Here is a 23,251-nt window from a genome sequence, read left to right as displayed (position 1 = left end):
AATAGGATCCCTCAGTGAGATATGTTTGCTTTGGAAAAAAATTAAGCAATCAGACCATCCAAGCTCTTATTACTGACACATTTATAATACCAAACTGCAAACTCGGTTAAGAAGTTTGCAGCACTACACGGAAAACTATTTTTCCAATTTTGTTATGAAGCCTGGCAATACAGCAGTGATACATGATCCAGAAGTCCACATACTAACCTGCCAGTCCTTTTTTGTTGATAGACGGCTACATGCACAAATATATGAAGCATGCAACCTGTTTGGTAAAAAAAACAGCCCAAACCACAAGCCTTCAGCAAATCTGTTCTTGCAGCTGATTATAGAAGGTTATAACCTGTTTTAAAAGCATTTATTTAAAAAAAAATAATCCCCCAAACCCAAACAAAACCCCTCTGAATGGCTAATAGAAGCAAGAAACCAGCATTATGTCAGTAAAATAACAGCTTCAAAAGAAATTCAAAGACTAATGCTTGCCTAATACAGAATTCTTCAATATTAAACATTTCTGGCTTCATGATTGTGCGATACTGAGACGAGAGCTAAACTTAGTCCAGTCTCCTCATCGATTGTTCATATGACAGGGGTATTCCTTAGATGAGTTTCTGACACTAAATTCAGCTGAATGAACAGTATTATACACATCATAATCATAAACAATGTTCGGCTGAGTATATCGTTTGACTTTTTTCTTTCTGCATCTACCTGCCTACTCATTTGCACCAGCAGTGTATTTATAACGATGCCTTTTGTAAGAGAGCCAAGCTTTGTAAATCGGAGTAATGGGCAAAACCAGTCATACATTTTCCATTTCTAAACCAGTTGCATGAAGGCAGCTACATTTCAAAATTGAGGGAAGAGAAGAAAGAGATACAGGCATACAGCATCCTAATAGTGACCCTGAAATAACTACTCAGGACAGCACCCAAATATTATAGTCACGGACGTATTGGAAACACCCAGGTACCACAGGAGGGATGTGATAGCCTAGCAAAGAGAACGGCAGAGCAATAGCAAATACCTTTTGCCCTGAGATGAAAGCATAAGTTCTGCTTTGACCTTTTTAGCATTTCTAATGCACAACATCTGCAGTATCAGAAATGCAGGGGAACAGGGAAGGCACACGCCCCAACCTATTCTTACCCACCAGTAAGAAAAGAAATGTACAAAACCCCTTTATACACCACCGGAGAAAGTGAGACCCTATGCACAATCTTATAGGTGAACCTCACTACTGAAGAAATTTGTATCCCACTTGAATGCCACACAAGCACACGCGAACCGTTCCTGTTCATCTGCACTCCCCGTTCTGACATCGGGACTTCACTTTTTAACTAGCTCAGGCTTGGCTGCAATGAAGATAAACATATTTAGATGCAACTTTTTTTTCTTTCAAAAAGAGGCAAACTGGATTATAGCAAATAACCTTTAAGATAATTAACTGACAATGCCGCAACTAGCATAAAATCTTCCTTCAGGCGACCCCTAATTTAAGTATTACTGGCACAAAGTGGAGACAGATTGTGCATCACCACCGCAATATTTACATAGCAGAAACCCACAGAGCAGGAAACGTGAGACTCAATGATGCACTAAATTAGGAACAATCATATTCTAGTGTTAATTTGCTTTCTCCTCTATCCAAATTTCAGGTCCAGCAATTGGTACAAATGCACATAAAACATTTCCATTTTTAATGATTAAGAACCACAATCTGCAAGCAGTTCTGCTCAAAAGTAAATTCACTCGCTACTAGTGATGTTTGCAGGATCAAACCCCTAAAAGTGAAACAGGTTTACCAACACAGAGATTTTTTAGAAAACCAAGACTTCCTAACCTGTTTATTTCTTTCCGTAAATGATGTCTGCACAAGCAGCCTGTGTCGTCTGCCAGGCTACCTGCCTTTTGATTGCAAATATTTTCCTATCAGAGTAGCACCGTGACTCTGTGGCGTAATGGAAGAGCAGTTTTAATTCACTGATGCTGTAGATATATGCAGGTTCTCAAAAGGTTATGTAACCAAAGAATTAAAGTTAAAACAGGATGGGGGGGGGGGGATGGGGGGGGGAGAGAAAAAGATAGCCAGTCTAATTGTAAATCCATTGGGAAGTGACACATTTATAATAAAATACACTCTATCAAGACACAGATTTCACAAGCACTACTCTCAGTTACAGCACATAAGATAAATGCAAAAAGCCATCACCAGTCTTTCTAAATCTTAAATATTACTGAAATTTGGTTTCCACTATGGCATATTAACAAAATATTTACCTTGCCTAATCGCTGATGTTCTTCAAAAGCAGAAATCAGTTCTTGTGCCCACTTTATTTTTTCAGGGCTCGGAGAGAACTGTTCCTGGACAACAGCAATTTGGTTGGGGTGAATCACCTGCTTACCTACAAGGAAGATTAATAACACCAGAATCATGCATCGACAAACAGATGTTCAAGCAAAATGTTCCAACCACTTGAGGCTCTCATATGCCTCACAGACTTTCTTGCTCTTTAACTAATTATTTCACTTGGTTTCTTTTATTTTTTAAACTGGACAACAGGCAGATAGCTTTTTGCCAGATTTTTTTAAGAATAAAAATATCTTGAGTTATGCTTGCATTCAGTATCTTTGAAAGAGCCCACGATTCTTTCCTCTCCCTCCCCATTTCAATCCATACATCTTCTCTCAGTCGTTTCAGATGCAATTGTTTGTCTGGGTCAGTCAATAACACTTAAGTATAACGTATCTCTGAATTTAGCTATTTAAATAACAGCTCCGGCCACTCTTAAATAAGTTATATCAAAATACATTCAGAAAATGAGATCTGAAGAAGATTGCATGAGATTTGTAGGACTGAAAAGTTACCAGTCACCTAAGGATCATGCCCTAAATTCTCAGTATGGGCTTAGCATCATAAAATGCTCAATGTTGTTTAAATTGTTGTTGCAATAGTTAGCAGTTGCAGGTAGGTTGCAATATTTATTTATCCACCAGTATATTAAACAACGACCAGTGGTGCCCTGAGGTTTTATGAAGCACTTTTTTTTTAGCCTTTCTTGTATAAACAGACGTTAAGAAAACAAAAATAGACGTTGCCTTTTTTTACTAGAGATTTTCAAATGTGAATAGACAGCCACATAATCTGTTTCAATCTGTTATCGTATTTAGCTACCTTAAACCAAATACATATCTAATTTGTTTGACAGTTTTAAAAGTGTAACATTGACATTATTAGTTCTTTTCTAAGGGAATTTTCACAGACGGGTGTGATTTCTGCACTGTGGTTTCAAAGTGTTTTAATAAAGAGAGGCTACCGTAATTCCCAGTTTCCCGCAGAATAAATGACTCTCCTCCGTGCAGATCATAAAACTAGTTAGAGGGATGAGCCTGATCCTGCAAACCTGCCATCAAGTGAGCAGTCCCCTGCGCACCGAGGGTCCCACGGCTGTGCCGTCCTGCCGCACGCTGCAGCCTCTCGCGGGAGCGAGATTTTTGCACGCGAGGAGAAGTCTGAAGCGTCAGGACCTAAGGAGGTTTCCTGTGCACAGAGGCTGCTCCCATGTTCTCACTGACATTAAGCCAGCCGTACGTTAGAAGTCAGCTCGTCACTTGGTCTAGGAAGTCTCACACATGACCGCAGGGATGCACCTATTTTAAATGAAATTACCACTGCAAAAAAACTGGGAACACTTTTATCAGACTGCAGCGGGTCTCAGTGATAACCCGGAGTGCAAATAAAAGCTGGGGATGCAGCAGCACAATCTACTTAATTTAATGAGCAAAGAAAGAGCAATTTTTTAGCATTGCTATGTTTCTTTGCCAAAAAGCTATAAATAGCTCAATTTTATTTCCTATTAAAAAACCCTTAGTTCATGATCTTACAGGTATCCAAATATTCAGTTTGAAATTTCAATGTCATAACTATTTAAAAAATAGTTTAAAAATAGGTAAAAGCTTAAAACTCAGTAAGAACTATGGTTTTTGAAAGAAATTACATGGAGACATTTCTTAACTAATGTGCTTTACAGTAGGTCTAATCAAAGGGTTTTTTTAGTCAATTTAATCAAATGTCACCATTAATAAGATTATGATATTCCTTATTTGTAATACAACAAATTCTCCCTAGCTAAACTAGTAATTCTAAAATTGAAGGGTGAACAAATAATTCCTGCAAAATCTAAGGACCTTAAATTTCTGGGAAAAATATAGAATATATTTCAAATTATATTTAAAGTCAGTCTATATAACAAAAATAAAAACATGTATATATGATTTTTTAAAGTGTAAAACATTTCTGTAAAAAGATTTGCTTTTGATAAAGACATCTGTAGCAGTAAAATATACTTTTTATCATTAAACCACTACAGAACAATTTACAAGGAATATAATCTAACTGTTGATTTATAGCACTCAGTTGCTTTTTGTCACAGATTATGTATCCAAATAACTGTATAACAGACGTAATGCCATGCAGGAATGAAGCAAATATTTTAAACAGAATTGTTGTTATTGACAAGTTACTGAGAGAGTGCAAAATTGGAAGACATTAAAATTTATGACCATGAAATCCTTTTTACAATACCACTTGATATATCGTGCTTTAAATCAATACCTGTCAAGTCTTTTAGGTAACTGTATGATGGTGTCATTTTAGCCTCCTACAAAAGACTGCAAAAAGAGAGGAAACCTATAGTGTTTCATATTTAGATCTGGCTTCTCAGCATATAGCATAGGACTTTCTATAACGACTAAGTCAGCTGTTGAAGCTTATGGCAATTTTTTACACAAACACTGCTAAAACTGATGACCATTTCTATAGGCAAGACACTGACTTCAAGTCCACAGGTTCTGGTATTGTAGAACATCTTGCCAGGGGTGTGTGTGTGTGTGTGTATATAGATATTTGTATACCCCCCCAATATAAAGATAAACAAAAAAACAACAAAAAAAAGAGATGTATAAAAGATCTATTAATTTGGCTAAATTACATTTGAAAACATTTGATTTTATGTAAATGCACTCGCTGAAGGAAAAACAGGTTGCTTTTAAGACAACTAGAAAAGAAATCGGCTACAATAAGCAATGAGGGTCACAATAGTGACTAAATAGCTGGTAAATTCTTTGTTACATTATTTCGCTTGTTTAATCTTGAGTGAACATATTTGATTACATTAAGGCCAATTCTACCTGTCTAAATCTGCATGTGGGAAAATCTAAGGACATACAACTTTGCTGAATATTTTGGATTTCCATTAGTTTTGAGGGTGGTGACTTTGGCCCCATGCACGCAAATAAGTGTGTGTTCTCCAGCTAAGAGAGAAATTTGGAAGCCTCAGCTTGTTTTAGTCCTGTTGATTTCAATGATTTTGATTCTTTGTGAAAAAGTAGCAAGAAGGGATCTTAAATATTTAAAAATAACAAGCTTTGCATGTTTTGAACTTGTTAATAAGGTGACACTTCAGTAGTTTACTCTCACGTTATCAGAGGACTGTCAGTGGCAAATATGATCTGCAAACTTCTGCTTTATATAAGGTCATGGACTAAGCTAAAACCCATTTGTAATTTTCCGTGACAAATATTAAATTGAAAATGTTAAAATGTTTCATTTATATAGTTTTGGAACAAAATGTTTTTGCTTTCAGTTTTGAAATAAAAATGTTATTTTAATCAAAAGAAGCAAGAAAGATTATAAAAACATTAGATAAACTGAAAGCAAAAGAAACAAAAGAACAAGTGAAACATTAACAAGTGAAACATTTTGTATTGACCTCAAATATTTTTTCTTTTTTACTGAAAATATGAAAAACATTGTTTTGTTTTGACTTAAGCAGATTTTTTTAAAAAACTTTTGGGTTTTTTTGTTTTGTTTTGGTTTGTTTTTTTTTGGGTGGGGGCCACCACATCAGAAAAGTCAGTATTGCCCTGTCTCTAATTATGGTTGGACTGGCTGTCAGGCTGTTTGCTGGATTTTGGAAATGTGTTGATGATAGTTGTGGAAAGGCAGGAGGCAAAGAGCAGAAGCTGTGAGTTCACCTTAATCAAGCCCGTGTCTTTTACAGATCTTTACTCCTCGTAACAAAAGGCAAGACACCTCTATGGCCAAGTTAGAAGTTCACTAAATTGCTGCATATTACCTTTTTTATGTTTCCTATCTGGACCTTATCCTGATGTCAGACAACTTCTACCAGTGGAGTCCAAACCACCATCAACGTTTATGCTGAGCCTTTCTAAATTCCCTAAATTGGCAGTTAAGTATTTAGATATAAATTAAGCATTCAAAAAGAGTGCTCCCAAAGGTGGCAGGCATCTGCAGCTCCATATTCTGTCAACAGGAGGTTCAGATGCTTCATTTTTTCAAAAATCCAGCCCTTCCTTAAGCTAGGAAATATTGGTTGAGATTAGGAAGCCATCAGCATGTGTAACCATTCAGGAGCTCTATTGTTTTCCCAACTTCAATCACAGACAAATGAAGGGTGCAAGTCCACATGGATGTGGATAACATAGCTGTGAGGAGCTAGCCACTTTGCTTCTGAAACAAGATCGGGTTTTGCAAATGTTGAAGCTTGACAGACAGTAAGGCAGAGTTTATGCTGAAGAGCATTGATTGCTATTCTTTCACTGGCATGTCGAGATCACTTAAATGAATGCTTGGGTTTTTGCTTGGTGCTTCAAGATATCATACTGCTAACTGTAAAGATGCAGTTTGCTAGATGGCATCACCAGGACCCATGCCTTTGGTAACACAAACCTAAGAGATGTACTACTACTGTACGTATATCCTGAATGAAGGTCAAATAATGTAAAATATTCGTCCGATATGCTAGAATTCTCTAACGCATGTGTCAAATGGCTGATTTCTATTGCAAAACCCCAATCTTTGGTGGTTGCGCTGTCCCACCAGGGTGTCCGAGTGAGCTGGTACACCAATCACAGGGTAACAGGCTGCATTACAGGACTCTGGGGCAAGGAGCCTGCTGCTCTTGCTGTCTGCCAATACCCGTAGGTGTCACCAGCACTTACTGGGAGAAGAGCCAGGAGATGAAAAACAAATCAAAGAAAATAATAAGAAAATAACTTTCCCCTAGCAATTAGCATAAGATATTTGCTTCTCAACTCCTTCACCTCAGAAGTATTTTTTAACACCTGCCATTTAAAAATAATAGGAGAAAGGGAACTACATATTTTAAGAAGCAATTGTGGAGTGGTCATCGCAGAGTACAGCATTGTTTTTGCTGCGCTCTGTGTTGGGAGAAATCACTGCACAGCCTCTGCCCCAACTTCTCTTCAAAAAACAGTCACACGCTTCATGGGATGTGGTTTTAAAAAGCAGCCTGTGACTTTTCAGCCCCAATTTTAAAGGTGCTAATAAACATAAAAAAGCTTGGTGTTACTGAGTTTTTCAATAAATGCGCTGAAATAAAACCCAAGTTATTTGTCTAAGTGACAGTAAATGTAGCACTATGTCTAAATTGAAGAAGCTATATGTTATTTTGAGCCATCAGCAGAAAGCCGTACCAGTGAATCCCATTGAGGCACCTTCTCTTGATTGCCTGCGAAGCCCATCTTCGTCTCGGAAATCGATGTAAACAAGGTCTATTGCTTGAAGGCCAAATGCCTTTGCTGTGACTATTATTTTTTGTCTGGCATATAGAATATCCTGAGTTTCCTTACTGCTTGTTGCACCTACAAAAACAACGTAAACAAAGAAAAGCTGACAAGAACGTTTTAAACCTTTCTATTTTAAATATTTCCTATGTTAAAAAAAGGAAAGTTTGAGATTTCATTTAACTAATTTAGAAAAAAAAAGAGGGGTGCAAGGCTATATTGTAAAAACGGTACTCTTCTGAGGAAAAAAAAGCTGCTTAGCCAAAAAAAAAAAAAAATCTCTCTTTAAACACTAGCTTAAAAAATTCAGATTTTGATTTAGTTCAAATCAGAAGCAGTAAGCCTGAAGTCAGTGGTAGCTTTGGCTGGTAAGGACTGCTGACTTGGGACTAACACGAAGCAATTATTTGATTATATTATTTACTGTATATACAGTGAGAAGCATTACAGCAAGAGAAACTTTACACAAATTGATATACTGGGTACAACTAAATGGTTAAAAAATTCACACTGAGAATAGAATTGCACTTTCCTTGGTTCCGATTCTCGTCACAACCGAAGTCCTCAGCTGAATATTTAAGCTTTAGTATTTGGATGAAAAAATGGTGTTAGATGACTTCTGAGAAGAAGCAAAAGTATTCACAAGACTTCGTGTGCTCACAAGGCACCAGCTAAGCAATGTGCTCACGTGAAGGCTGGTGTGAAATAATAATAATAATAATAATAATAATAATAATAATAATAATAATAATAATAATAATAATGATGATGTTCCCTTTCCCTAAGGCCACTATTTAGACACAGATTTCCAGTTTGTCATAATATTTTAGTAAAGCAATGATAATTTTTACATCAACGTACTTATTTTTAATTTAAATGTTGATAGCTCTGCACTTTTATCTTTAAATTGAAACAGATTAATAAGAACCTAAGCAGCCTCTCATAAGAGAAATTGTGAAATACTTTTTATTTTTGAGGAAGTCTAATAGTGCTTTCACATGAATACGTGTCTGTATTGACACGGGACATTTGAAGTAAATTTATGAAGGCAAAATGTAGCGGGAGAGTATTTGTGCATGATGTCAAAAACCTAACTGATAATTATCTGTAAAACAGTGATGAAGCAGACTCCAGAATTTTAGGGCTTTAAATGTAGTTCTTAAAAGCACGTGCATGTTTCTTATGGTTATCATATTTTTAAATAATTCCAGTGACTCAACAGGTTTTGGGTATTTTTTCATTAATTTTTGATACTGCATGGCAAGAAGCACAAGAAAGTGTCAGTGCCCTGTAACACACAGGGACCACATTTTAATTTGCCAGTGATACATTCTGTGTTGGAAAAAATTAAGGAGAAAAGTGAAAACGTAAAATGCAGAATCAAGCTTTGTCATTACTTTTAATTATTGCTGTCAGAAAAGCAGTGGTCATAAATAACATAGGGCTTCTCCAATGCAAAATGCTATACGTTAACACTTATAGTAAACACACAGGTAACAACCTATGCTGGCACGGAAATCCTCTCCTCCAAAGACGACTGCGTCCAAATGAAAGCCAGCCTGGGATCCTGTTCTCAGTGCTTCTTCACAGACAGACTTCAAGTGAGAAGAGAGTATTAATTTCTACAGAAATGCAGGATGCAGAGAGACTACAGAGGATATTACAGCAACTCAGTGTTATCAAAATCATTCAGCTAAAATTGCTCCTATTAGGCAGTGCTTTAAAATGACTCAGCATAAGAGAACCTTTCCCTAAGCACCTCTATGCCTAGACTGTATAAATACAGGACATTGTAGCAGATTCCCTGCCTTCTGGTTGACATAATGCATTGGGTATTACTGTGATCACCACTTCAGATCTTTATGTAACAATATGAAACAAAACATTTGTCAAATACTGCTTAAAAGCAAACAAAAAGTATTACATTTAATTGGTTTGACATGGAATATATCTGCATGCGAAACAGAAATATAGATCAGAATCTCTTATTAAATAAATAATATGAATGGTTTAAAACAGTTGTAGATTCCCTATAGGATATAAGGATTCCCTATAAGATTGCCAATTTAAAGCCTTCTGCTACATATAATGAAAAACTAGTGAAGGAAGTTAAAAATGCAACAAGTGCTGCAGAAAAGTATTAAAAGCAAGAAAAATTTTGTTGCTGTAGCTATTCTATGAAGAAGTGCATTTCCAAAATGTTACTATTTTATATTCGTGTTTGGATAATATTAATATTTTTAAGCTAAGGTACGTGGAGACTGATGTAATTATCAGCTCTACTAATGGGTGTTCTATGGCAGCTGGTGGGACAAGAAATGATTCTTTTACAGAGTGCTTTAAAAGGCAACTCTCCTGCCAACATCAGGAACTGCGGTATTAAAAATTCCACTATAAAGACTGTAGGTGATGAAAAATCTCAGCTGGTTTAAAACATGATTTAATTCTGTGTATGCACACTGGACAGGTGTGTGTCTATTTGGTTACTGCTTTATTGTGTTCCCAGATAACGTTAGCGTATGTTGTAAGATAAATGGCTATATCAAATGAGCAGGCTGCCTGTGAGGCCTGCCGGTACTTCTGGAGGTACTTCTGATGCGTGTGTCCTCAGCTGGTCTGAAACTTTTCCCTTAGAGCTTGCGACGGGAATGCTGCACTCCTGGTGCATGCACGGGATCTTCTGTTTCATTATCATGCTGCCTTGCCTTTCTGAAAAACCTGGACTTGATAGTAAAGGCTGGGGAGTAATTTATATTAAAATACACTTTAAAAATAAGATCTGATCTAAAATTACTCTAAAAAAGGAGCACATCCTTCAGATATTTCCTATTTTCAAAGGTAATTATACTTCTAATCTTAGCATTAAACACCCCATCATACACACAAAAACCGGTAACATGAAATTTGGTTGTAATGTTATCAGTAGAAACCATTATAAAGATGCCAGTTTAGCAATAGTGAAATGATGATTAATACTTTTTTTCTAATTAAATGTTATACAAAAGTCGAGTTTGATAGCTACTAAGTAGCCAAGTGTATTGCAACACCGTGAGTATTCCAAATCTTTGGACAAGCCTGTTTCCACTCTAAGTGTGTTAAAAATGGTAACACTAATGCAGAGATTTTGTTATTTGGCATGGAATATCTGGAACTGTTCTGTCACTGAAATATTTTGAATTTATGAAGGCCTTTACAAATCAAGCACGAGAGTTCAATGTACAAATGTTTTAGAGGATTGAACAATACGTTTAGTATTTTTTTAATCTCTCTTCCTTGATGAAATTAGGGGGAGACTGGGGAATATTCTGCTTATCCTAGTTCACTGAGATGGCAAAATATGAACACTTCAAGACCTGCTTACCTTAAAATTGAGCAAGCCCACTGCAGTTTCCACAAAAGGGATAAAATTCATTGGTTCTACAAGTGTTCGTCCTTTTAGGTGATGTAAGAATTTGTCTGAAAACTAAAACTAGACAGTATGAGCTATCAGAGAGAGAAAAAAAAAAGAGAACAGTCTACATGTATATATAACGTTAAATTTTCACCTGGCTGTAACAACACCCCTCCCCACCCCAAAAACCTTATAATTACAAGAATTAAACCAGCTTTTAACAAGGCCTGTGATTCGAACCCGCAGCATTCCCATACATTTCTAAGTTTGGAGGCTGGTTTGCAAAAAAAAAAAAATCCAGGCTTAGCACCTCTCACCCTGGCTTAGTGAAATGCAAATCCGTGGGCCCTGGAAAACAATGAAGTGCTGCTGTACCTGAGGTCCGGTTTTGTTTCAGGTCCAGCACTGCCATCACTGGAAGTGCTCCCCAGCCTTCTAAGTGGCATCCGTATTATTCATTACGGCACCGTTACCCTTTTGTTCAATAGGCTTTTCTTCATAATTTTTTAGCTTACCTAGGAAGGCCTTAAAAAGGAAGTTTAATTCTTTGAAGACCAAAGCTTGCCAATTTTTTCCATGAGACCAGTTCACAGCTAGCTCTGAGCTGCCAGTGGGGTAGCCCAAATTCCAAAATCTATCATCTGGAAACATACAAAAGCTCTTGCACAGATTTTTCCCCTTTCAAGAGGGAAAAAAAAAAAGGGGGGAAAAAACCCTTAGCCCTATATTGTAAATCTATTATGTCTGTCCAGATCGAGTAATTTGCGCAGAGATAAACATATAGCAGGTATGGTGAAAATATGTTAGTAAATAAAGACAAAAATAACATATGCATATATTTTAAATTTAAGGAATATTCGACTATTAATGGATATCAAAGGAAAGGGAATTTTAATCATCTCTCCATTCAGTCTCAGTTGGGTAAATCATATCTAAGAGATTTGCATAAATATAAACCATCAAAGACTTTTCATCTTCAAAGGGGGTTTCAAGACCCTATAAGCTTTGTACTGTAATCATCGCAGGTCACAACCCTGCAGGAATAAGGCTGCTATGGCAACATAAAAAACTAATGCTTAAGGCTTAGCATAATATTCTGACTAATAGAAAGGAAACTCATTTTAAAAGCTGGCAGCCTATTTACCAGAAGCTGGATTAGAGGTGTTATTTCCCCTTTTAGCTTCCCCCCACTGCCCCTCCCCAAAAGAAGGAAAATCTAATCACCCAGATCTTGAAAAAAAGCTTTCCAGCAATTTGCAGTAACTTTACAATTAGGCCAAAATAAATCACAGCTTTCTTCGATGAAGAATTCTGCCCTTCCCATCCCTACTTTGCATCATCACTGTGTCCCTCTTGGTAACTTTTTTTTGGAGAAGAGAATTCCACCCAAAAATGTGTAAGGAGAAAAAAAAAAAATCAATGCAATTCACATGTGTGAGTGTACAGTATGGCAGGTACTATAGTGACAGAAAACAGTAAACTTCATCCAGGCAAATGCAGAAAATGAGGTAACAATGGCATCAGTATATATTCTTAAGACTCCTATCTGATTTTTATTTTTTAAGTGAAAAAAAAAGTAAAAAGCGCTAGTGTCGTTATATTTCAGGTGCAAGTTAAAGCAGCAGAGCTCTTCTTTTATTTTAAAATATTTTAAGTCACACTCCTGGGATTTCTGCTATCTCTTGTTTGGAAGGTAAATGAAAAAAAAACCCCACATTTAATTAAATATTATCTTCCTTCCTCTCTCCTTTAAAAAAATTGCAATAAGCACCAATACAAAAGGTAACAAGTGGAGAAGTTTCAATTAATTTTTTTTTTTTTTTTTCAAAAGGAGACGATTAAATGTTTCCGGCCTGGTAAAGTGTTCATTTCAGGCAGAAAGGGGGAAAAAAAAAAAAGAAGGCGGAGGAAAAAAAAACCCACAAAGCTTGGGGAGGGGATGAAGTAGCAAGGCCTCAGCAATTCTTTCAATTCCAGTGCACACCCAATAGTGTGTCGGGAAGAATGCACACTGGTCGGGATTTGTGGGAGAATTGTCCCGCCACAAAGAAGGGAGAGTTACGCTTGTTATAGTCCAATAAGCCATGCCAGTCAAACAAGTACCCACACTAGGGACAAAAGGAAAGCAAGAGATTCTCACACAAAAGAAAACAAGTAAGCCCATCTTTTAGTTGTGCATCAGCCTCCAGGTTTTCTGCTGCGCATAAATAAAAATGAAGGGGGGGGGGCGGTATGTGAGGGGGAAATAAACAGCTTCTGGGAGGCTGAAAAATCATGCCAGAGTGAATTTTGGGAGGACTGGGAAAAGAAGGCAGTGGTGTTAAGCAGAGTGCACTCTTTGTGTGCAAAGGCTGGGCAAAGTGAGAAGGAAGCAAAAGGCAGACCATGAAGCAGAAGTTGTCGGGGCTGGCTTGTTTTCCATGACGGAAATCAAAGTTAGTGAGAGGGAAGGTGGAAGGGGATGAGGGGACAAAGAACTCCTGCTTCCCACCTCCTCGCAAAACCTGCGTGGTGGCAGCAAGGGCCCTGCCATTTTGGAAGCATGAATATTCATTACTGACAAGTAACATCTAGTACTTACACGGCTGTAAACCCTGAGAGGTATACTCTGGTTAATTTAATTAAATTTTCGTGGAAGGGGACGGTGTACTTTCCATTGTGAGTGGCGGAGGCCGAAGGGGCAGTGCCACAGAATGGACGAGGTTCGTCACGTACGCAGTGTATTTGCTCAGTTGTATGCTCATGCTTGATCTCAATGGTTTGATCAAGGTTAGACGCTGAGATTAAAATAGATCCTAATACATCTGCCTGCCTTTCATCACAGCTTGCACGCATGCTAGTTGCTTGGCTAGTGGTTTGCAAAAATACAGAAGCGAATACTTCAGCATTATTCCTTTACTGGCATGTTATAGCAATAATGGTATATCTAAACAAACGTCCCCCTTTCTTGACAATTTAAACAATTATAGCATAATTAGGCCTATTTCAAAGTTTTCTTAAGTAATTTGACACGCCAACATTTACATTTCATGTTTTTATTGGCTGAAAAGTCAGTCGTGAAACACAAACACACCTGTCAGCAATTAAAAAGGAAGAAATAGAGAACTGTTCAGGAAATAATATCTGTGCTAATTAAAAACACTAGTTAAAAGCTTCCTGTTTGTTCCTCCAGTTGCCCCAAGGAGTGACCTTCCCCCCAACCCATTTTTTCATATGTCGCTAATATGGTTTCCCCATCTCCTGCTTACAATGCGTGTTAACTAAGGCTCACGGACAGAGACAGTCATTTTGCTTGTTAGGATAGTTAGAGAAGAGTCAGATACTTGTGCTTCTATTTTTGATAACATAATCTGACATCAATATTGGTTCTTCATTGACCATGGGAGAAATAAACCTGGTTTTCTTTATAAATGCAAGGTGTTCCACGTATGCCTTTTATACAGCACATCTCACACACATTTAAATGGATGCATTTCCCAATGATCTTAGCCAGGGAACAACATTGTATGGTATTTGCAGCCTTCCTCATAACTTAGAGCCATTCATCTCTATGCTGTGTGAACTTGGCCCAACAGCTTCAGTCAAAAGCTACTGTGTTGTTGGTACTCACCCATCTTATTTCTTCAACATTTTCAACCTTTGGCAGCATCATGCTTGACGGAAGGGTATTTGACTGCAAAAGCACCTCTAGATCTTCTTCTGCAAGACCGCTGGACACGGAGTTTATCCTAACACACTTTTCGGCATGGCCAAAGTCAAACTCTTCAAGCGTTTTCACAATGGTCAGCCTTGCTTCTCTCTACAGTGTATATGAGTTTAGAGGCACAAGAAAAGAAAAAGAAAGCATATTTTCTATTGACAGAAAAGGGCACTGAGCAGAAAACTTGTTGAAAGGACATGGGGAAAAAGCGAGACAGCCAGTATATTGGAGTCCCCAAAATGTCTGTAACTCTTGGACTTTTATTGAAACGGTCATCACCAGCACCTCGCAATTGTACCTTCCTCCTTTCTTTATATCTGGTAAATAAAATGCTTGGGTTTTATGTCTAAGTATTTCTACACCATCACTTGCAGAAACAAGACTTTAGTGTCCACTAGTGCTGAATACGTTTAACAAACACGAATCTTTACATTAACCACAATGTGTTGCACTAACCATCTGTGCTCACAAAAATGGCATGTTATTAAATTTGCATAAACCAATTCATTTTTGTAATTTATCTCTATACTGCCTGGATGTCAGCAAACACGGATGTACATACACTTCTTTGGTTTTGCTATATAAAACTTCCTTTTCTCCATGTATCCAAAATGTTTTAAAGCCCGTGGTAGAGTTCACAACTCGCATGTGGAAACAACGCCAAAATAACTTGGAAATTTTTCTTGGACCACTTAAAAAACTATTCTCCTGCTGGCGCAAAATAAAAATCTCCAAAGACACGTGCTTCCTGTGGCTGTTCGCTGTTTTTGTGAACGTAAATTTACAAATCTGTTTAATAGTTGATTTGCATGAAGATACTTTTCTGAAATGAAATGCATTTCTCGGCCTGGAGAAGAAGTAGGGGGGTGGGGGGTGGGGGAAGGAGGGCACTGGGCTCCTTGCTTCCTGTCAACTGCAGTTTCAACCCCAAATTCCTTCCACTTGCCAACAGCCCCTAACAAATTTGCATTGTCAAAATGCACACTTATCAAAAGTAATTTCATTTGTGAAGAGTTTTTATGAGGCTAATAAAACTTTAAAGTTCCTGACTCACGAAGGTTCAGGAATGACTTTAACAATATGCAGTTGCTGAAAAGAGATGCTTTTCAAGAAAACAGGCAAACTCAAGGGGAAAAAAAAAAAAAAATCATCAAAGTTAATATCCAGGCTAATACCAATCAGCAAGACAGCACATGACATTAGATTTAAACCAGACGGATGCAAATCTCTGCTGGTGAGAGGGGCAGAGGCAGTTTCCCAATGTGGTCTGAGTTAAAACAGTGTGAGGGAACAGTAGCTTACAGTTGTCAGGTCCGATCAGAACAGGGTCTCCCAGGCCAGTTTAAGACAGCTCTGCAGTGTAATGATTTACAGGGCTGGGACCCCCAATAATTAGGGTAAGTTTAGAGAAAAGTAAGTGATGGCTCTAACTGGTTAAAAGGAAGGAATAATGAAGCAGAAAGTTAATGAAATCTGAAGCAAACAGCCTTCGGCTTGGGGCTACTAGCCGTGCTTCTCCAAAGGCTGGGAGCATATGCCTGTTAATCGGACAGACGGGAACAAGGCGCACATGTATGCATCCCTGTGCTGCGATCAAGGGGCATGTTCAGAGGTAATCTCCGGAAAATACAACCCAAAACGTTCGAACTGCTGTGAATGGACTCTGACTGGGGCCATTAGGAAAGCCACACAAAGATGCATGCAGTTTACTACAAACACGTCCAGCTGGAAGACAGCTCCGGCGCACAGCCGTCTGAAATGGTTCTTCTGAATTAGGTAAACTGAACTGTATGATGCCAATACCGGGTAATACAAATCCCCTACGTTTTCCTTCTCTGACCAAGCATAATGGGTTTCTAGGGCTGGGCTGAAAGTTTCTGGATATGATGCAGAAGAGTAGCTTAAAAACAAGCTCCAAACCAATTTATGCTTTTAATTAAAGTCAGATTATCACTGTTTCAGCTCACACTGATCCAATTTGCAAAAGAACGATCTCCCCAAATTACCCACTAAGGCAGCATCCAATTCCAACTGAAGGCACATCTCTAGCAAACTTACAGCCTAATTCATTAAATTTTTTTTTCAGAGTATAATAATGAGTAGTAGACCATCTCATTAGCTATTTTCCTCCTCAGGCTTCAAACTCCCTTCCCAAAAAAGACAGATCGTGTCTTTCTAGGTATATTTCCATACAAAACACTTATTAACAGGCTGTTGCTGTTATCAATTTACATAAACTAAATGTGCAGCCCTCTGGTACGTATCCCAAAAATAACCAACAACTTCACTGAATTTATACCAACCAACAAACATGGGGAGGGGGTTGTTGTTTTTTCCCATATTTTAATAGAAAATATGTTGCTATGTTCGTTAACACACCCATGCCATCTGTTGGGTTGAGAACTGATGCATTTTCTTAGAACCACTATGTTTTAGATCTGTCTGCCTAGATACCCCAGGAATGGAAACGTTTCCCTTCCATGATAAAATACCTCCAGTCACTAAAGTTTCCACACCAGGATTCAATTTATGTTTTTAATTGTGAGACAAACTGAGAGGACCTGGCTGCCAAAGGCAGAGCTCATGAGGGGGCTGACTCAGTGCCTAGCCTCCCTACAATGAAGAAAATCCCATTGATATTAGTGGGGTGTATCAGATCCCCACCCAGGCTTCTGATAAAACATTTAATGGGTAAATAAAAAAATGTACTAAAACCTCTGACTAAATGTACTAAAAACATGGAGGAAAGGGAGAGCCCTTTCTGCCTCATTATACAGGGAAACGTAGATGCTATTATTATTGCAGGATCTATGCAAAAGCTAAAATCTCAAGTTAGGTAAACTACTTCAACATTGTAACAGTAGAGGGAAAAGTAGTCCTTAATACAATAATGTCTTTATAGTAGTAGATGCAAGAATAAACATGTTTTCTAAACGCTATGTAAAATCCCTGCCAAGAACGGACAAACTGGAATTTTTAAGGAACGGTGAAAGAAATGATTTACCCTGTTCTTCACACGAAAACTACAACATCAGATAATACTCTGTCATGAATGAATAGCTGATAAAGTAATAAACCTGATCATTAACTAAATGATTCCATCCCCAGGTATCCTGGGATGGTGGTATACTCATTGGGTCTCACGTGGGTTGGGCTCTTTATCAAACTGAACAAGAGAGAGAGACTTCATGGTAAACAGTATATTATTGAAATAAGCTAATTTTGCAACTTGTGCTGGAAAACCAACTGGGAAAAAAACTGTTGGTCAGGGTGCCTATTTTAGCATCCCTTCTGTTTGGCTGTGACGAGGACATGGGAAGATGTTCATTACCACACGCTATGTCAACTGGAGAAGATAAAGGTTTCAGTGACGCAGCATCGCCAACAAATCCACCACCACCCAGACACACAGACACTGAAATTAAAAATGGGAATACGCGTGTTGTCAGCTCAATTGGCACTCATTAAACCTAATAACTAACCATCCTCATGAGTTCCTAGCTCTGAATTATCAAATCTGCAAATAAAACAACATCCGTCCACTTTTACACTCCAGTGGAAGAGGTGGTCCCTCGCGGCGGGGCTGTGCAGTCTCGCCATCTGGAGAATAAATCGAGTGTGAAGTACAGTATAGTTTGGGACCAAGCTCCGTGGCGGCAGCCCAGCAGTTAGTTCATTAGTCCCAAACTTGTGGGGATTAGTGTGGTATCAGCTCTACTGTCGGATGGGATCAGGCAGGCAGAGCGCGAGACTTGGGGAAGGGGGTGGTGGCAAAGAACGAGCCCCTTGGGCTTATTTATAAAACTACTCTGTAGAAGCACACCTAAACAGGTGCCTTTGGTAACAGTATTATCATAGTCTCCTACCAGCTGAATCAGTACCTTTCCTTCTCTCCTTCTGTTCTTCCCCCTACCTTTTTTCCTTTAAGTTATATGTCAAGACATAGAAATTTCCGCTTCGAAACAGAAGGAATGCCACAGAGCTGGAAGCTCAGCCACCCACTCACCCTGGACACAGTGTTAATACAGCAATAATGAAGCAAAGACGGTCAGATTAACAGAATTTTGGGGACTGCAACAGCAGATGGAAAAATGACATTTTATTTTCTTTTCAAACTGGTATGATACCCCACAAACCAGTTTTCCAGCACTGTCATTTCTAGACCTGCCTGATTTTGGTGACAAAATCTCTGCTTTGCTTTATCTTTCTTTCCCAGTCTTACACCCCCTCCTCCCTTTTTTTTTTTTTTTCCTTAAGACCTTCAGGTCTTAATGTAAAGATAGAGGGTATATGTAAAGATATGTTTATGTACAGATCTCATCCCGTTAAGATCTTTTGGTAATACTTCTTCATATGGAAATGTAAATACATGATGCACTAAAATGGCAGGCCAGAATCTATCATCTTCATTGCCATAATAAGTTTGCATGTTTCAAATGGCAGAGGAAAAATTAATTACTATAATCACAATTTGAGTTATTTTTTGTGACAGGTCTGACATGGTAAAAACATACAATTATGTGTTAATGTTACTTCCCTGGAGTGGTTTGTTTACAGGACTTGACATTGCTGAATCTTTTGTCACTTATATTAGTGCATACTCTAAGAATGTGGCTCTCAAATAAGAGTTTGCAAAAGCAAAAATATATATTATATACCCACAGCGGTTTTTGGGCAAAATTGAGTTTCTGCAGAGGGAAAGCCTGACATTTTTTACACTCTTGTTTCTCCGTCAATGAGGTGATGCCATACAGAATGATACTTCATTTAGCTTCAAATTCACAGATGAGATTGGCGAGAAAAAAGACAAATCACATTAGTTTTTTAAGGAAACAAAGATAACTGCAACTGTGGAGTAGAGTGTTTCTGAGAGCAGGAGGTGCTTGGTTCACAACACCTGCCTTCTACCTTACATGCATCAGGCACTTGTGACAATAAATCTTTGAAATAGCAAATACTTATTTCCAGTTAGTCTTGTTAGCTGAAAAACTATGCATACATAGCAAAGCCTTCAGGAAGCTGTTATTAAATAATTTCTTACAATTACCTTCAAGCAGATAATCAGTTGAGGAGTTTTCAAAGACTTAGGAAGTTTTAAAACACATTTTCTTTTGGTTCAACAGGGAACATGCCAAACCTGCCATGTAATCCTAAAGGAAAGAAGGGTCAGGAGTGGGGAGGAGGAGGGAGAATGGGGTCTCCATCATGTATGTCGGTGTTTCTCCTCTGCAGTGCAGGCAAACACACATTTTGGAGCACTGTAAGATTCTCATTTTTCTGCTACTCTTTCCTGAAATCTTCAAATTATTTCTTTAATAATTATTTCATCTATTCAAGCCTTTTCTTTTTTTATACCAACCTTTTCACTTTTCTGAAAGAGAGATTCTTCATGACATAATGAGTCATCTAACTCTGTGCATCTCTAGCATCTGCTGCTTTTCTCTCTGCCGTGCTAATTGTCTTTACATGCAGTACATGGTCTAGCAACACTAAAATGAAGCAAACTTTGGTGGTCAGCATTATGAACTAAGCTGCAATTTAGTTATGCTCTACTGAGGAGCCTTAATTTCTTTGCCTGTTTTCCTAGAAGTTTTATTTGAGGCTTAGGAACACATCAGTGAGCCTATCAACAATATTTACGCTGTATTTTTAAAAGACAAGATCTCTTAAAGCTGTTTATGAATAGTTGGGAGCTGCTTGCTGCAATGTAAGCTTAGCAAGCCTCTCCCTCCCTCCACCAGTGTGGACAATATGGATCCTGAAAATATTAGGTGGGGTCTATCCGACATGATCAGAGTTGGACAATTTCCATATGTGATGATTGGGTGATGGCCTGTCTCGAGATGCTCAAGAACGTGGGGAAACAGAGAACAAGAACTCCATATCCAGCCAGCAGTCCAGGACCCGGGGCTCATGAATCCCAGCAAAGCTCTAGGGGTGCTCAGCTATGTAAGCACTACATTTCTGCTGATCTGGGGTATCCAAGGACGTGTATATTACTGCGAGAGCAAGACATTTTCACAAGTTGGGTTTAAGATATATTTCCGACCTGCGTGCATCTCAGAAATTTAAACAGAGGCCAGAATGCTGCTAGAATGAATTGGCACATAGAAATATTCCTGTAATATGGGTACTTAGTATAAATATCTCAGTAGTAAAAATAATACAGCATGTTGTGTGTGTGTGTATATACATAAACACAGACACAGGCTTATACCTTAAGACTATGTGTACAGAAATAATTCAAAATGTTTTTTAATGACAGTACTATATACAACAGCTTCAATAAAAGAAAATTTTGTTCATGTACGTAGGCAGCTATTCTTCTGTCTGCCAACTTTTATAAACACTTACAAAAGAGATGTAAACAACCTTTCAATTAAGACAAATCAAGCTAACACTAATTTAAGCTGGCTGCAAGATGTAGTGTCTTTACTTTTTTTCCCTGGCTTTCTGTTTTTGTGACAGATTAGCATCACAAATGAAAATTCTTTAGAAGCATTAGTGTTAATTAGTCTTCCTGGACAGTCCGAATAAGCTGCTGCATGATGAAATGAGACCACAAAATACTCAATCTGATGTATCAATTAAAAAAAAAGCTATAAATTTCTTTCATCTGGCACATGAACCTAACTCTATGTTATGCTTATTTTTGATTTAAAAATATTCTAGTTTAAGGTACACTTACTTGGCACGATATAATAAATTATTATGGAAAATGTGTACATTTAGGCATCCATTTTTTATTTTTATAAATGTATCTTTTTGTTAATGCTGATAATGAAATACATTGAGGTTGGTCAAAAGTACATCTGCTTTAGAAAACTATCAGCAGCTCATTTCAGCTGTGGTGATTCTAAGTGAGGTATGGATCAAATGTTTTGAAGATCGGCAAATGGGTACCATCAGAAGCACTATTTAATTACTGTCTCAATTATTTAATAAATTATTTTAAACAAATAATTAAAGCCAAACAAGGTAACCATTAGCCATTGTGGAAAGTTAAAAGCAAGCTAAAGGCAAATAGAAGTTTATTAGAAAGAAAACAACTGGCCAGAAGCTTACACCTGCTTGTACTGAAGGAGCCAGCGCCTGCCCCAAACTGCTCAGAAGCCCGTAGGAAGGAAGAAGGCATTAAGAAAAATCAGGTCAGCTGCGCCATGGTTTCCTTCATCCTTCCTCTAATATGGAAGAAAGTTCTCCCAGTTTACCTGCAGTCTCAATGAAACGAGGTGTTTTTAAGAGAAAACTTGGAACAACTGTGCATGTGTTTTGGTATTGTGCAAATACTGATTCATAGCTCTTATCTCAGTTTTCATGAAGTGCTTTATCTGCATTGGTAAATTAGCAAATTAATGTTCTGTAATGTGATCAAAACCCCACAGAATTCCCTAAGTCCAAGTGCTTACAGGTCATGTCCACAGTAAAATCGTACTTGTGCAAAAAAGGTCTCATCTCTTAATTTTCAACTTACATTTTAAAGTTAAGTGGTGTCACCTTGTAGATGCCTGTGTTTTCATGCAACAGGTTTAGGATGGGATTTATGACAGTAACTGGTCACTCAGGTGCCTTACACTGAGCAAGGCACCCCCAGGAAATCCTCCCACCAGGTGGGTTCTTGTACCATCTAGAAAACAACTTCTTAAACCTTATCTCACAGGCAGTTTTTTAAAGCAGAGATTATCTCATATAGTCCTGCATGCTCATGTGATATCATATAATTCCTATCAATTTCTGTTTATAGACCCTCTAAGAAAATCTATACCATCAGATAACTTAGCTCCCAGCTTCACCTGAAGGTCTTGGGCCCCAGCTGCCCACAAGGCACAACTGCTCGTTTACATCCAGACTCTCCTTTGGGAGACTGACTTGTCTGTTTCCTCCAAACCAAAACACAGGTGTGGTTTTAGAGATGGATCTCTCCAAGCATCACACCCAAAGAGCAGTATGGGCAGGACTTCACCAAGTTCATCTGCCTCCACCCTGCTCAGTCCTGTGACACTGCTCCAGCAAGGCCTGTGTACCTTCAAACATTCACACGTGCCGTCTTGTCATGCCCTGGGGAATGCAACACATATCCTCAGCTAAAGGTTAAAAATCCCCATATTGATATGGCATGCTGGTCACATTATTTCAGCTGCTGGAACCGAAGAAAAACCACCCAGAAAAACAATCATACTGCAGGTCCATCAAAGCCCCACTCTGTCATGGAGAGACCCAGACCCATGTGCTATGTATCCGTCACTGCAGTCAGTCTGCTCTCGAGGTTTGCCCCTAAGCAACGTGGACATGAACTCCTCTGCCCACTAGGTGAGGCCACAAAGGATCTCTCCTTGGATCAGATGCATTTAGCATTGTGGAAGTAGCCTGTAATTGCAGTAATTACTTCCATGGGTGAATAATGTTAGGAAAGCAGGAATGTAATTTTAGATGTTTTTAAGTTTAGAAGCTTGAAACAAGTAGATGCCAGGAGCACTGAATAGATAGCTCTCCATGGGGGCATTCAACACAGGAAACTTTAATCTAACAAGCTTCACACTAAATTGACACAA

At 38.2% G+C, this 23,251-nt stretch overlaps 1 protein-coding gene across 1 annotated transcript in view; it reads right to left on the bottom strand.

Annotated features, from left to right (window-relative positions):
* The window catches only part of CLYBL (citramalyl-CoA lyase), a 179,475-nt gene that overhangs the window by 12,937 nt on the left and 143,287 nt on the right, over positions 1-23,251 (bottom strand). Inside the window, exons 3-7 of the mRNA XM_086482056.1 lie at positions 14,610-14,798; positions 10,970-11,071; positions 9,110-9,203; positions 7,519-7,686; positions 2,281-2,405 (exon numbers count right to left, since the gene is read on the bottom strand). Coding sequence (XP_086338182.1) covers positions 2,281-2,405; positions 7,519-7,686; positions 9,110-9,203; positions 10,970-11,071; positions 14,610-14,798 — 678 coding nt within the window. The remainder of the gene's footprint in view (positions 1-2,280; positions 2,406-7,518; positions 7,687-9,109; positions 9,204-10,969; positions 11,072-14,609; positions 14,799-23,251) is intronic.

Source organism: Leptosomus discolor, chromosome 1, assembly GCF_034619465.1.
Source record: "Leptosomus discolor isolate bLepDis1 chromosome 1, bLepDis1.hap2, whole genome shotgun sequence".
Lineage (NCBI taxonomy): Eukaryota > Metazoa > Chordata > Aves > Leptosomiformes > Leptosomidae > Leptosomus > Leptosomus discolor.
Note: the sequence above shows the minus strand (reverse complement) of the source record. Positions and strands in the feature narration are given on the sequence as shown.